The sequence below is a fragment of the Chiloscyllium plagiosum genome, chromosome 4, assembly GCF_004010195.1.
Source record: "Chiloscyllium plagiosum isolate BGI_BamShark_2017 chromosome 4, ASM401019v2, whole genome shotgun sequence".
In the NCBI taxonomy this organism is placed as follows: Eukaryota; Metazoa; Chordata; class Chondrichthyes; order Orectolobiformes; family Hemiscylliidae; genus Chiloscyllium; species Chiloscyllium plagiosum.
The window spans coordinates 120,886,417-120,902,348 of record NC_057713.1 but is presented as its reverse complement, the minus strand read 5'-3'; the positions used below and the strand labels follow the sequence as shown (position 1 = coordinate 120,902,348).

General features: G+C 40.5%; 1 protein-coding gene across 7 annotated transcripts in view; it reads left to right on the top strand.

The window, feature by feature from the left end:
- The window catches only part of LOC122549363 (A-kinase anchor protein 7-like), a 44,345-nt gene that overhangs the window by 19,319 nt on the left and 9,094 nt on the right, over nt 1-15,932 (top strand). For 6 of the 7 annotated variants that reach the window (XM_043689062.1, XM_043689057.1, XM_043689056.1 and 3 more), the window contains exons 6-8: nt 2,397-2,509; nt 2,838-2,939; nt 15,551-15,698. In XM_043689062.1, coding sequence (XP_043544997.1) covers nt 2,397-2,509; nt 2,838-2,939; nt 15,551-15,698 — 363 coding nt within the window. The remainder of the gene's footprint in view (nt 1-2,396; nt 2,510-2,837; nt 2,940-15,550; nt 15,699-15,932) is intronic. The other variant, XM_043689061.1, reaches the window with a different exon arrangement.

Genomic DNA, 15,932 nt, shown 5'->3' with positions numbered 1-15,932 from the left:
CATCTCCGATCTTGAATCTGTTTCCGTGTCTTCTCAGTGTGCTGCTTATTTTTTAACCTGTAAAACTCCAATATCAGGAGGAGAAAGTGAGGACTGTAGATGCTGGAGATCAGAGCTGAAAATGTGTTGCTGGAAAAGCGCAGCAGGTCAGGCAGCATCCAGGGAACAGGGGAATGGACATTTCGGGCATGAGCCGAAGAAGGGCTTATGCCCGAAACGTCGATTCTCCTGTTCCCTGGATGCTGCCTGACCTGCTGCACTTTTCCAGCAACACATTTTCAGCTCAAACTCCAATATCAGTACTGCTTTATATCTATTCTTTAAGCTTTACTGCCTGTCTGCCTGTAATTTGCCGTTTTATCCTGAGTAGCAAGATGTTTGCCAGCCTTTCATTGTCTAAAATACCAACCACTTTGTCTGCAAAATTGTGCAGGAGAAAGTGCTCCAGCTGCATCTCTTCAGGCTGTGATTTCAGCAGGAACATGGAGTCCCAGCCCTTAAGTCTTTTTTTTCTTGAACTTTTCTGTCAGACATTTTCACTCGCTTTCTTCATTTTGGGGCATTCCGTTTACCTAGACCCTGTCTGTCAATTCCAAACTATGCGATGGTGAAATAAACTTGAGATACATTTCCATGTGGATAGAGCTTATTGACATGGGCATATATTAGGTCCTCTTCCATGTATTTGCTCACTTATTCAATCAGCAGTAGAACCTTTGCTGTATTGACAATCTAAATGTACTTTCTGGCCCATTCACTGTTCCTTGCTGTTGTACCTCAGGGAGCCAAAACCAATGGTGTTGCTTGTTGCCTTCCGTTTTCTGCTTGGTTTTTCTCCCCTTAGTTATTCCCTCCTTCCTTCAAAGATCTCCTAACCATACCACCTGGAGTACTGAGTTGTTCCTTTTCCAGATCCTCCTCCTCCAAGACCGGTGTTTTCTAGTGGGTGGATGGTTTTTCTGCCCTTCGTGTCTTGCACTGCATTGTTCCAGCACTACTTACCAGATTCGGAGTGAAGTTTTGTCTATGGACTGCTGAATTTGCATTTTTTCTGCTGTTACTGTTCTTTCTTTTAGTTGGAAATTGTTTTGAGCTGCTGCCTTACTGGCCTGCCCTCCTTAAAATGGGGATGCTCACTCTCTCTTGTGTTCTTACCTCTGGCTGTGGGATGTCCTCTCCCGATGGTAGTGGGTTGGTGGTCAGAAACCATTTGGCATTTTCTCAGATGACGACATTCCATGATTTTATCAGTAGATGATCCCGGGTGATGGTTGTTTTATGTAGTTCACTGCAGTTCTCCTTTTGCTTTGTTTTGGAACTAGAAGAGTGCACTGTCTTTCCCTATTTCTGATATTCCAAGGGTCAAACACAAATTTAATTATTTCACATTGGTATCATCCATACAGAACGTCAGGCTGAATATTGTTGCAAATGCTTCCACCTTTTATCTTTTGAGTTTCTGCTGTTGAGACAATTACAAGTTAAGGCAGCTGTTTCCACTACTGTTTACATGACCCAGAGGTGTGGAGAGTCTGGGTTAATTGGTTTTTGAATTAAATTAGTTGATTTCAAGGCTTGTCAGCTTCGAAGAACTAAATTATTGAACCCAGCAGCTTAAATTTAAGATGACCATTTTATCTTTTTAAATAAAAAGCATGTGCTAAGAGGCTTTTGGTTCACTAATTGCTAAGGCATCCAGTAACCCTGAAGATGCAATGAATGCCAACCTGTTGCAATTGTCAGTGCTATGAAGGCTGTAGCAATGCTCTTGGCTTGGAAAAAAAATCAAAACCATGTTCAGCATTGGTGGCTCAGTGCCAAAAACTAGGTGTTAATCCTGGCCTTGTTTTCAGGGTTAGTCCATGGGAAACAAAATAAGTGGAATTGTGTTCATCATTATATGCAGCATTTTAAACTTGGAAAAACTAAGTTGTTAAAATGAATCAATGAGTAGTATAGAAATACAGTACAATGTAGACCACGTTTGTAGGCATATTGGGTTATACAAGATACATGTGTGGAAAATTGGGTTTCTTTGGCTGTCTTGAAGCTTTGCTTAATCTGAATTTGAATGTGGCTCCCCTCAGATTTGACTGTTTATTGTCCTATGTTTAGTACATTTGTGTTTGTTGTTGAATGTCACTGCTTGCCTGCTGTACACTTTATTCCTAATATGTAGAACATCAAAGTTATTGTTGTGACTTTTAAATTCCTAATAAATGTGAAGCAATAGTAAAATAATAGGTCTTTAAAACAGAATCTTCAAAATCTAGTTCACTGAGCTCTTAGTTTTTAGCAGTTTGAAAGGCTGGTTCTGGGTGGAAATGAATTGCTGATCCAGCTGGAGTGAAACCCCCTTCTGACCATTAAAACGCTGTGTCTTTGCCTTTTGACAGAATCTGTAGAGATATTGTTTCGAGAATTAGGTGTGAATATTGAAGACAGCAATGAGTTCAAACCCCATGCAACCTTTCTGAAGCTTTCTAAATCACCTGTTCTTCGCCGTAAGGTAAAATTTGAGGTTTCCTGCATTAAATACCTATATGTCACTTTCTGGAACTGTGAATTTGTATCCATTATCATATTGCCTGCCTTGGCCTACTGCTGAAACTACATAATAACTGCCATTGGGTTTCACATTGACCATGTGAGTAAGCCAAATAGTTGAACAAAATCGAAGATGTCTCACTTTGTTTGATTTAAAGCACTTTTACATGTATTTTCTTCAAAAGAGACACCCTATTGATTTTATTTTAGAAAGCCTCACTCTTTAAATGATCAATGCCTAATCATTTGTAATTAATGTTCTCGTTCCATTCTGAACACCATCTTTCAAGCTCAGTGGATACAACGGCTGGAATTTTTTCACTGGCCTGCCATTCCCAATGATAGAACCAGAATTGTGCATCACTGCTGTCTTGCATCATCCCATATCCCAGGTGATTACAATTCCAAGTGCCATGGCAGGCCAGCGATTCAATGACTGTCAACTGAGATTTAATTTAAAGCATCCGAGTCAAACTGGGAGCCTGTGTATCATCACCAAAACTTTCAGTACCATTTATAAGACTTTGTACCATAAAGATGGCATGAGTGTTTTTGAAACATACAAGTTATTTAAGTGAAACTTAAATTACTGATTTCAATTTATTTAGCTTTATAAAGTTGCTTTTTATCCAACTCTGGAGAGCTGAATCTACTGGTAAATTAGTACATTGGCTACATTGGTGTTTGAAATTTTCTTTTTATTGTGGTCAAAAAAGTTCTTTTTTGTGCACTTTACAGAATGCTTGTGTTAGTGCACACTGTAGTACCTGCTGTTTTGTGGGACATGGCTCAACTGTCTGTCTGTCTGTCTCTCCCTTTATCTGTAAAGGACTTGGTTTGAGATCACTCCACTCAAAGGGAATGTTTGCATTGTTGGTCCATTCATCAATTGATGCATCACATGGAGTGGACACTACTGCTTGGTGTCATGATGCAGTTTTGTGTTCACTCTTGTGCTTTTTAATTCATCACAAATGCATGCAAGTTGCTTCAGAAGTTGAATGGTCTATCTTTATGGAGTGGTGGGTGGGAACTTCTCGCACATGTTGCAATCGCACTCCATCCTTCTCTTTTTAAACATGAACACTGCCAGGACGCTTTAGCAACATGGGTGCAGTCCACTGCAATTGTCACAAAGTTGTAATGGCAGCAAAGCTGTCTGTCTCAGACTCCAGGGGGGGAAGTGCACAAATTGATGCTCTTTAGTGAAAAGAGCATTCGCCCCCTCCCATGTACATATCAGAGTGGCTGACTGAAAACTCACAACAAGGTCCTAGTGGTTATCTGAAACCATTCACTTGCATAAAAGTCAAGAACCGCTGATCTTGAAATATAACTGGATTTTGCCTTTTCGGCCCCTCGCTTCCTTTTGCAACTACTCCCCACTGCACCCACCAGGCCAGGTGAGCTTCAGTCTCATGCAATTTTTGTCCTACTCCCCTCCCCACTCCTTGTGTACAACCTTTTTAAAAAAAGCGCTGACCTCTGACAATACACAAAGCTTAATTAGTGCACTTTTAAACTAACATGACCTGTGGAAAGTGGCACCTTATTTGAACTTGGTGTATTGGTGCTCAGAGTCCAAAAGTGTGGTGCTGGAAAAGCACAGCAGTTAGGCAGCATCCAAGGAGTAGGACAGTTGAAGTTTCAGGCATAAGCCCTTCATTCTGACCTGTTCTTTTCCAGCACCACACTTTTTGACTCTGATCTCCCAGCATCTGCAGCCTCAATTTCTCCTATGTTGGAGATCAGTCTTGAGTTTATGAACGATCTTTTTTTTTTAAAAAAAAAAAAGGACCAGTGTCTCTTGAACACTAGCCAGTGTCAGCCTTGCTAATTGTGGGTTTACATGGTGATCTTTCAATTGCTCAGTGCCCCCTCTGTTTTATATCCCCCTTTTTGGGGGGGGGGGGGGGGAGAGACAACATGGCCACCACTTATATCTAGTGGCCACAGCTAGCTACCACTCATTCACCTACTCTTTTTTTTTTTTATCCTGGTACTTTTTCTGCTCCGCAAAAAAAGTACACTTTATCTCCCGGGTGTTCCCCACAGGGATTTTTGCTTTATGGTAATAGATTGACCAGGAAGGATTCCATCACTACTATGGATACTTTGGTCTCTGAATCCTTACTGGTATGACCAGTTTTTTTTTTTGTTTTGTTTTTTTTGAAGATATTGATGCATTTTGATTTTGAACTTCACTATATTTAACCAATTTGAAACCAAAGGAGATTTTGGTAATCTTGGATGCGCACAGGTCTAATTCTAATTTTTTAAGCTAAATTTTTATCATTTAGTTCAAACTCAGTTATTTTGTCAAATACTTTGAGTCGTCTTCCGTGTCTTTTTAATTTTGACACATTTTTGTAGAATCCCTACATTGTGGAAGCAGGCTGTTCAGTCCATACAGTCCACATTGTGCCTCTGAGGAGCAACTCCAGACCCACCACACTGAACCCATCCACCCTATCTCTGTAACCCTCCATTTACAGTGGCCTGCATATCCCTGGACACTGTGGGCAATTAAGCTTTGGCCAATCCACCTAACCACCACCACCACCACCACTTATGTGGCTGATGTAGTGTAAAATAATGGTTTTGACCAAGAGGTTTCTTCCAAGTTGTGTACTTTTTTAGGGTTCAGAGAAATCTGTCCTTTTTTAAAATGGTGTTCTATGCTAATTAAAGGCTCTCTTCTCCCAAGGAGCATGCATGGCTGCTGGTGATTAGAACAGTTGGAGATCATGATCCACAATTTGACTTTGAGTTGATGTGATAAAGTTAAAAATCTCAACACCCAGGTTATAGTCCAACAGGTTTATTCGGAAGTACTAGCTTTCGGAGCGCTGCTTCATCAGGTGTTTGTGAAGCACCTGATGAAGGATGCAGTGCTCCGAAAGCTAGTACTTCCGAATAAACCTATTGGACTATAACCTGGTGTTGTGTTTTTTTTTTCTTTTTAACTTTGTCCACCCCACTCCAACACTGACACCTCCATCTCTTGAGAGACATTGTTGTCAATGCCCACCGCAGTCCAGATTGATCCAACATATATTTCAGCAACCCATCTGGGCATTTGTTACATGAAGTCACCAAATCCCATTTAAAATTTTCCTTCCTTGACAAGGAGTCATTTTCCAAGTTCTAGTCTGAATTTTCTCAAATACCATTCTGAATTGAACGATCACGGTGGTGGCTGAATCTCTCTTTGGGACAGTGGTCCCCCTGGACTTTGAGGCTGCTCACTTACTGCTGCACTTACTACCTTCATACAGTTACTTGGGCTTTTCTGAATTCCACTTTTCAGCTGCATTGAGAAAGTACTATTTTTGGGCTTCATTTCAACTTTTACCTGCAGCTCCAAATGGCTCCTCTGACTTGAATCGGCCCCAGTTCCTCTGCCATTAGCAGCACTTGATTTCAAATGGAGGCACCGAGCCAACATCCACTACCATTGCTGCTCATAGAATCCCTTCAGTGTGGAAACAGCCCATTTGAGTCCATACTGACCCTCTGAAGAGCACCCCACCCATCCCTGTAACCCTGCATTTCACATGGCTAACCCACCTAGCCTGCACATCCCTGGACACTATAGGTAACTTAGCATAGCCAATCCACTTAACCTGCACATCTTTGGACTGTGGGAGGATATCAGAATACCTGGATGAAACATGGGGAGAACATGCAAACTCCAGTTGCCCAAGGGTGGAATTGAATGTGGGTCCCTGATGCTGTGAGGCATCAGTGCTAGCCATTGAGCCGCCCCCTCCTCCAGATTCCTGACTACCTGGAAACCGCTAACAATAGTGGATCTGAACCTTCTAAGCTTCTGACTCTGTGCCAAGATAGTAACTTGCTGCTTTGGCTGCCCCGATCAAGTGACAGGATCCCATGGGGTCACTGTGCACATTGAACCTAGTCCTGGGTGGTCTCCAGTCTGTGCTAGTTTTTCCAATGGAGGAGTATGATAGTTAGAATAGACCAAGCCCTTCCTGACCTTTGTAACCATAATTGGGACACTTTGCATGGAGCATGTGCAGTTGGCCATTTTGTGCAATATCTTGAGTTTCTGTGCAAACTTTGAATACTCAAATGATATAACAGTACATTGCCCAACATGGTCTCACCTACATTCATGATTCTGTGCAGAAATTGCTCTTATTTTTGCTGAGCTCATGTTTAACATTCAATATTACAGTGCAGTATTGGCAGATCTCTTCAGAAATTGGTGCTTTTTCAAATCTATTTGATTTTTGACTGGAGAGATTTAGATTTACTTGGGACTGAAACCTCTTTTGTGCTGAAGTATGTAATTCAAAGGACCATAATTGGTATTAAGTTGCAAATTTCAAAGAAGTCTCCGCAATCAATTCAGTTAATTGTCCTGTATATTTCTAAAAGAGAAACTTCTCCAATTGTAGTGTTTTCTATGACTTGTGACAAGCTGCAGTTGATACATTGAACCTAATGTATAGGATGGGAAAATTGAGGACAGTGTATGTAAACCAAATTTTGATTCCATATTTAGACAGAAGGCCTGGCTCCTGAAGTGTCTCTAATCATTGTGCATTTTACATAAGGATCGAAAAAAGGAAGATGGACTGATCTAATTTTGAATGTCTGACAGACTATAATGTAGCAGAAAGGATTCCTCAATTTTCAGTAAGGACAGCAAGTTATAATCACATCCCATCTTTATGGTTCTATTTGACTACAAGTAGTTCTTGGAGATGGTAAATGTGGAACCATAAACCATTCCTACTAACTAGGAACTCCTGACCTGAACGTTGGAGCAGGTACCCAGTGACTCCAACTTGACACTTGTTTCTCTTGGACACTCAGCACCAACAGCACAGGGTACACTCCATGGGCATTAACTGCATAAACCTCACAGATACTAAATCTGACATCTGCTAGCATCTCTGCAATATCAAGGTGCACCTCAGTTCACTTTGTATGGTTCTGCAGTTTGGGGTGTGCTAGTAGCTATGATTGAAATGCTGCAAGGATACTGCACAGGGCTAAATGCATGACTCTGACTAGTCCAGGCGTGCTTGGTCTCAAAATTTAGTGCCTACCTGAATGCACTCCGCATATGTGTCATGCATGTTAGCACTGTGTTGTCTTGGCCAAAGCTTAAAGCCTGTGTTTACTACTTGTCAATAGTGATCAGTCCAAGGAATGGATATCTTGCTGTACAGTGCCATCTGTGGAAATGGACTAATGGAGTAGAGCAAGGTAAAACCGGAAATGGTTTGGAGGGGGCTGGTGAGTTGGGAGGTACCTGATGACCAGGGGTGAACCTAGTACTGATAGAGCTCACTGTGAGCCATGCACCTTGCCATCACGTTATAAGGAACCTATCGGAGCTGGACAGAGTCAACCGCAAGCCACTGAGGCAGACCCACACATTGTGCCCATACAGAAACAACTTTGTATCAGTTGCAGTAAGGTTGTGCATGTGAAATGCATCCAATGCGCAAGTATTTGTATGCAAATGCAGGTCACAGGTGATGACCACCATGCTGTTATTCTTTGTGCAATTTGCAATCATGTCTCTCTGAAGCAGAAGTTTTCTTAAAACATGAAGTCTGGATGTGGGGGTTAACCAATACATGTCTTGCGCAATTTCCAAGAGCTCTATAACACACTCTACCTGCACTTTTTAAGATGCTGTAACATGGGCAATGGGTTTTCATTGTTGATTATAGAAATGGGAGGTTGAGATCAGAATGCACAAAGCTCTCCTCCTTAGTGCTATTTGTTTTTATCACTAAATAGGTGGAGCTCCTATGTCAGATAAGTGCCTGTCTCAGAGCCATGATAACTCAATACTTGGCCCTCCTTGTTGGAATGTTCCATGCCTCATTGTGTGGATGAATGTGTGCAGAGCTACGAACTTGTTCTGTTCCTTATGTTTCCAACATGGGTCATCACCAGCAAGTGATGAAACCAGTCACTCAGTGAGATACTTTTTGCAGTGGGAACTTTCATAAGGTGAAGGCAGATGAGTGTTGAATTGGATTTTAATTAGCATGGATTTGAGCTCCAACACATTTAGACAAAAATTCAAAAACAAACTTGAACAGAAAAATGTTCAGTCTTTAGTTTTTAAAAAATCTGCATGCAATCTTTGGCTAAAAACTTGAGAGGAGAGAGCGTATATGAAGCTCTCCAAGTTTTCTATGCTTTTACAGAAGCAAGGATAACATTTTATATGCCTTAAAACATGTGACCTCATCAGATGTTTGTCATTTGTTAAACTGAATTTTGAACTAGTGCCTCATTGGTTTTCCAAAACATCAAGTTATGCATATCATTCCATAACTTTGATTCTGCATATAGACATTTTTTTGTTTTGGATAAAATCTGCATTTCAAAACATATACTAGATTGGATTCTGAGATCTGGTCGGCATGGATGAGTTGGACTGAAGGGTCTGTTTCCATGCTGTGCATCTGACTCTCTATATAAGGAGCCATTTAGGGAGATTGCAGAAATGTTACCAAGGTGAGAGAATTGGTGTACATTCAGACTGTCATGAATGCTGTTTCTGACCTTTTTTTGGCCACAGTCTTTTTTTTTAAACTTACTGGTTTATAACTCTGTAGTTGGTCAATTTTTGTGATCAGGCAATTTTAACTGTTCTGCCACAATACCACAAGAGGAGCAGGCGTGCCAGAAAGCCTGGGAGCAACAGCAAGCTCTCATAGAGATTAAAGAGCCTCTAGCACAAGAAGAGGTCAGAGCTTCATGCTGTGGCATGGGCACAAGTGGGCCAGAGTATTTTGTCCCACCCTCCCAGTCATTCATCTGAATTGATGTAGTTTTGGTACAGACTCTGTCCTGGCTGAACTGTGCCAGCACCTAGATTGAGCCCTGAAGGATTGGGAGGCCATACTCTGCCAATGGTTATGAAAGTGACAGCTACTTTCAACTTTGAGAATGGCTCTTTCTAAAGTCTGGAGAATGACCTGTGTGGGATCTCCATCTTTTTGGAGTATAAAAACATCTGGGCAGTGACTGATCTCATTCATGTGAGATCACCAGTTCCTTTCATTTCCTTATGAGGTCAATACTGCAGCCTGGGTAGTAGGGTTTGGGAATGGATCTGGCTTCCTCCCAGGTGCAGGGTGTCAATGCCTGTCCATGCACATACGTGGCAGTGAGAGGGCTGTATCTCAGCACTGCAGAACTCTACATTAGACTTTGCTTTGAACCGAGTGCTGTTGTACTAAATTTTTTGTTTGAAGTTGGATGTTGTGTTAAGGGAACTAAATGGTGTAGTGGCAAGTTATGAATTTCAAACATGGGTTTGAATCCCATGATGGCAAATGGTGAAATTTTAATTTAATTAAAATCTGGAATAAGAAGCCAGCCAATTAGTGAGCAAGTAACCATTGTTGATTTGTTGTGAAAACCCATCTAGTTCAGTAATGTGCTTTATGGACAAAGATCTACCATCCTTACTTGTTGTGGCCTATATGTGACTCTAGACCCACAGCAATGTGCTTGACCCTTTAATTATCTTTTTAGACTATATTGTAGATGGGCAATAAATACTGGCCCAGCCAGCAATAGCTGCATTGTGTAAACAAACAGAAAAGCCTGTTTCCATGTGTCAACCTCCCAGTGAAAAGTCTAGGATAGTGATCCTTACTGTTTCAAACATAGCCTATTTTAAAATTGGATTAAACTTCTGTTTGTGACTGAGAAATGTTATCTTTTAGAAGTAAGGATGGGCATTTTAAAGCTTACACACTATTGAGCTAAAATACACCCATAGGTGTTAAAGTACTTGTTTAAAAAAACTTTGATTTTCAGATACAAACTAATCCAGAGAATGTGCCCTGATTTCCTTCCCCACCCCAAACATACACCCGTTGTGGGATGTGTTGCTGACAAAATGATTCACTGTCAGTCCCTTGAAGATGATACTTGAAGATGATGTCAGATTTGAACTGTTGCTGTTTGTAGTATAGGTACTCCAATAGATTTGTTGTGCAATGAGTTCCTGAATTTTGAGCTAATGGAAATAGTGCTTATTGGTTAATTATATTTTCAAGTTAGAATAATGTGCAACTTGGAGGGAAATTTCAGGTGATAGTACTTCCGTTTATGTCTTACTACCTTTGCTCTTCTAGGTATAATACATTTATTTGGCTTGAGTGTTTTGAAAGGTTTAGTTGAACAGCCTTTGACAAACAGCTGCAATGCATCTTTTGAGATGATGTGCACTATTATCACAGTATGTACTGGAGGGGCTGAATGTTTATGATGTCGAATGGTATGTCATCAAAAGGCTGCTTTGTCCTGGATGGTGTTGAACTGCTTGAAAGTAGCTGAAGCTGTACTCATCCAGGCAAATGAGGAATACTTTGTCACAATCCTGGTTTTGGGCCATTTACAGATGATGGAAAGTCTCTGGGGAGATGGGATGATTACAGGATTGGATTTGATTTGATTTGTGGTCATGTGTACCTAGTACAGTGAAAACTTGTACATACAAGCAGTACAGACAAATCATAGGGTGTTTAGAGCGAGGTATACAGGTTATGACTACACAGGATGTGTACAAAGCAAGATCAGCATTATTTGAAGTTAGCCCATTCATCAGTTTAATAACAGCAGGGAAGAAGCTGTTCTTGAACCTGTTGGTGCATGTGTTCAATCTTCTGTATCTTCTGTCTGATGGAATTTCTAGCTCCTGACATGTAATCAGTTGTTTGTGGATGGTCCAGTTTTGTATTCAGTGAAATAAGACCCCAGAATACCAATGTTGAGGATATGGGTAATGATAAGCCCCTGACAGGAGAGAGATAGTTGGCTTTTGTTCGAAATGGATCATCACCCAGTGCTTTTGTAGTATATTTGTCAGAACAAGGTTAGAATTTATTTCTTAACAAAGAATGGTATCATTTGTAATCTAATATTGAAGAACAAGTGTTCAAAATGAGTAAATCCCACTTATGTATCTCTGGCTGGATGGAAACTGACAGGGAGAAATGAAACCCATTCTGATCAATATATGGACAATGCATTTTACATTTTTCAATTGTAATGCATTAGTAATAATGCTTTATTAACTGGGGAGTACAAGTCGCAATATTGTTTGGAAATAAATAATTCATAACCACAATGGCTCTATTTGTATGCCCTTGAATTATTTGCATTTTTTAGAAAAACAGACAGCAAGTCCAATTTTTTTTTCCCATTTTGAATATCTTTCCCCAAGCCAGTTAAATTGGAATGATGCTGTATTAACCTCTTGCTCCAAGTAGATTGTTTTGTTAATTGAATGTATTTGATTTCACTAGTAAATCCACGCAGATGCTGTCTCCTGCAAAGGTTGAAAACTCTTTTTTTTTTCTAGTACTACAAAAATTTTCCATTTAGCAAAGAGGCTTATTGTTTTAAAACTAATTCTCTTCAGCAAAAGATCTGTTTAGGGACTGTATGTGTTGAAAGGAACTGTGATAGAGATGAAAACTGGGAACGTGAGGATATAAAAAGTAGTATTGTTTTAAACTTCAGCAAACTTAAAACCTTGTGAAAGATATAGATTGGTATTGGATGCTATTGATCTCCATTTGATACAAGTGGCAATTACATTCCCTTCCATTCACCATCAGAATGTTGCATTATGATCCCTGCTGCTGGTAATAGTGAAGTCAAATCCCACAGCGAAACCTGGCTTGATGGGCTTAGTTCTTTTTCAAATGATTTACTTCCACAGTAACATATTCACAAGAGGCTGCCAAAGCACTGTTTAACAAATCGAAGTTGCATATGTACAAAAGAAAACTATATTGTACAATGCTAAACTCTGAAATATTTATTTGTAATCTGACTAATGTTTCAACCGTCTTACTGTCAATAATCTTACAAATATTCCACTTACTGCATAACTGTGGAGGGCAAAGTGTTGGGGTGAAGGAGGCTACTGTTGGATCCACTAATTAGTTAGAAATTTCAGATGTGGTTAATTGGGGATTAAAGGAAGTCAGAAGGTGAGATGATGGGTAAGCAAGAGTTATTGCTGTCACACAATGACAGATTTTCAGATAAGCTGATCCTTAGGATGAAAGGGTACTGCAATAGCACAAAAGCTTTTGCATTATTCATTTTTTTTTTTTTGAAAAAGTTATCCGAACTATGCCTTCCCTCGGTCTCGAAGATTTATTTTTCTCTTTTTCAAGTATTTGACCAATCAGCTTTTGATCGTAACTATTAAATCCAGCCCCAACATGGTTTATCTGACATGGAACAGGATTTTTGTAGTGTGGAGGTATGTGATACTTGTGATGGATAAAATATGGGATCAGAATCTGAGCTCAGGGTCACAAAACACTAAGGTTGTAAATGCTGAGACTGTGCCAAGTGAAAGGGATGTATTTGGCAGGAGTATGGAGTTTATTTTGGGGTCAGAGTTGGACTTCCCAATATTTAATTGAAAGAAATTAGTTTAATTAAACTGGATGTGTGATCAAACTGTCTCGCTCAGTGTTTTTAGTGCCTGTTAAAGTTAGTGGGATGTGATCAGCAAATGCATGGAAGCTGGGCATCTATTTTAAGAATACTGTTAGGCATTTATTATAGAAATGAAACAACCCAAGTATGCTCAGACAAGGAGTCATTCCACTGGTGAGTATCCAAGATGTCCACCTATATTGAACTACATACTCCCCCACCCCCGTCCTCCAGACAACCCTCCACCTCCATTCCATGTTCCACTGTTCTAAACCATCCCCTCTTCAAACAGAGTTCCCCTTGTCCTCACTTACCACCCCACCAGTCTCTGCATCCAATGCATCATCCTTAATTTCTGCCAACTCCAACTAGACCCCACTACCAAGAACATCTTCCTTTCCCCGCCCATCTCTGCTTTCCAAAAGGGTTAGGGTGGCACAGTGGTTCAGTGGTTAGCACTGCTGCCTCATAGTGCCAGGGACCCGGGTTCGATTTGCACCTCTGGTGTCTGTCTATGCGGAGTTTGCACATTTTCTGCATGTGTGTGTGGGTTTCCTCTGGGTGCTCTTATTTCCTCCCACAATCCAAAATGTGCAGGTGAGGTGAGTTGGCTGTACTAAAATGCCCACAATGTTAGGTGCATTAGTCAGGGGCAAATACAGGGTAGGGAAATAGGTCTAGGTGGGTTACTGTTCAGAGGGTTGGTGTGGACTTGTTGGGCCAAAGGGCCTGTTTCTATACTTTTGGAAATCCTAATCTAATAAAGACCATTCCCTTTGACAGTCCTTGATGTGTGCGCCACTCTCCACCTAGTACTCTGAACCCCCAGGTACCTTTTCCCCTGGAAAAGATACAAAACCTGCCGGTATACCACCTCCTTCACCTCCATCCAGGGCCCCAAACAGTCCTTGTGGGTGAGACAGAGGTTCACCTGCCTTCCTTCCAACCTAGTTTACTGCTTCAGGTCCTCATGGCGTGGTCTTCTCTACATCAAGGAGACCAAACGTAAACTTGGGGAACGGTTCACCAAGCATCACAGCTGGGTCTGCAAGGGGCGACTGGATATCTGAGTCACTGCCCATGTCAATTCCCCAACCACTCCCTTTCCAATATGACCATCCTTGGCATCCTCCATTGCCAGGAGGAACAACACCTCATCTTCTGCTTGGGTAGCTTACAGCCTGGAGGACTCAACACTTGACTGCTCCCATTTCAAATAACCTCCCTTACAGACACACACACCATGCCTTCACCTATCCCCACTTCTCCACCCTGCCCCTGCCACCCCCTTTTATCTGCAGCTTCTCACCTACACAACCCCCAGCACAGAAGGGTTCCACCCAAAACGTCGACTTCTCCACCTCATGATGCTGCCTGGCTGCTTTTTTTGTTCCAGTTTCTTGTTTGCCTATTTTAGAATGCAGCATCTGCAGTTTTTTTTCTCTAACCAAGTATATGTCCAAACAGGATTCCAGATGAAATAGCTTCTCTTCCTGTGCCAGATCTATTAGATTTGTTCCTACGTCTGACATAAGACCAAAGCCCAGTCAGAACAATCTCACTACTTTATACACTGGAGAAAAGATGTTGGCTCAAGAAAACTTGCTTGATGATCGGTGCCTGCTGAGGGTGAGAGGGGATAATGCTCTATGGCCTAATAATAGGGGCACTTGTTTCATGTCAGCAAACAGTTTCAGGATTGAGTGCACAGTTTGGAATTTCTGCCCAACATCAGCTGCCTTTATTCACAGACACTCAATAGTATGCATTTATGAAGCTGTATAATCCAAAGTATGAACATTTACTTTGTAATTATTTTAACAAACACATGCTCATCATGTAGAGCAGTTAAATTAGTATTGATGACCAGTATGTTTTCATAATGGAAGTCTTGGCGTTTAGCAATATATAGAAGAGCCATGGTTTATTTGTAGAATTCCAGAATAGAAAAAGTCATATGTAAGAAGATTATTAATAGTGCAGATCTCCAATTCTATTGCTCCAAACTGCAAGGTTATTTGTTTCACTCCTTTTTGATTTTAGACATTTTACCAGAATGTGAAAGACTCCCTTGCTACTCTAGCAGCTTGCTATAAATGTAACAATTCCATCAAACTCTGACTAGTTGATTATGTGAACAAATTAACTACATACTCAAAAATTCAGAACATAAAAGTAGTAACCTAGCCTTGGACAGAATGGTCACTTTGAGATACCATAAAATACTCAGGATCTCGATTGTAGAAAAATCTTCTGGACAGTGGTAGGGGAAAAAATAAAATTCAGAAAGGCTAATGCTTGAAATTTTAACTGTACACAACATTGGCTTGGTCTAAGATTTGCATATTGTAAAATTTACAAGCATTCAAAAAAGAAAACCATGCAGCTTATGAACTAAAATTGGATTGTTTTACCAAGTGGTAACCCTTTTTGTTAGTGTCAGATTATTTCTGCTGCAATACAGATGTACATACCAAATATAAACAATAGATCTATAATGAAGCATTAGTTTTGGTGTTTTCTATTTCAGGGTTTTAGAAAAATCTGCCCAGAACTCTACAAGGAATATGAGGGGGCTGTCTTTGGCACAGAAGTGTTTCAACGCATTGATCTCTGCTCCATGCACAAGGAAAAGCAACCCTCTGGTTATTACCACTGTGAGAGCTCAATAGATGTAGGTAAGTATGGTTATCTCATAACTGACCAAATGAAAACTAGAAATGTTATTGCGGAACACAAAGTAAGATGAGAGTTCAATATTTCTCTGCTATAAGTAATCCTATCATTGTTTCGATGAATACCACTGATTTTATGGAAAACAAAATCCATAGCAAGAGTGAGATTTAATAAAATATTTTCAGTGCAATGATGCATCTAGGAAAGAGGGTGTGAATATGGAAAATAAAAGTACA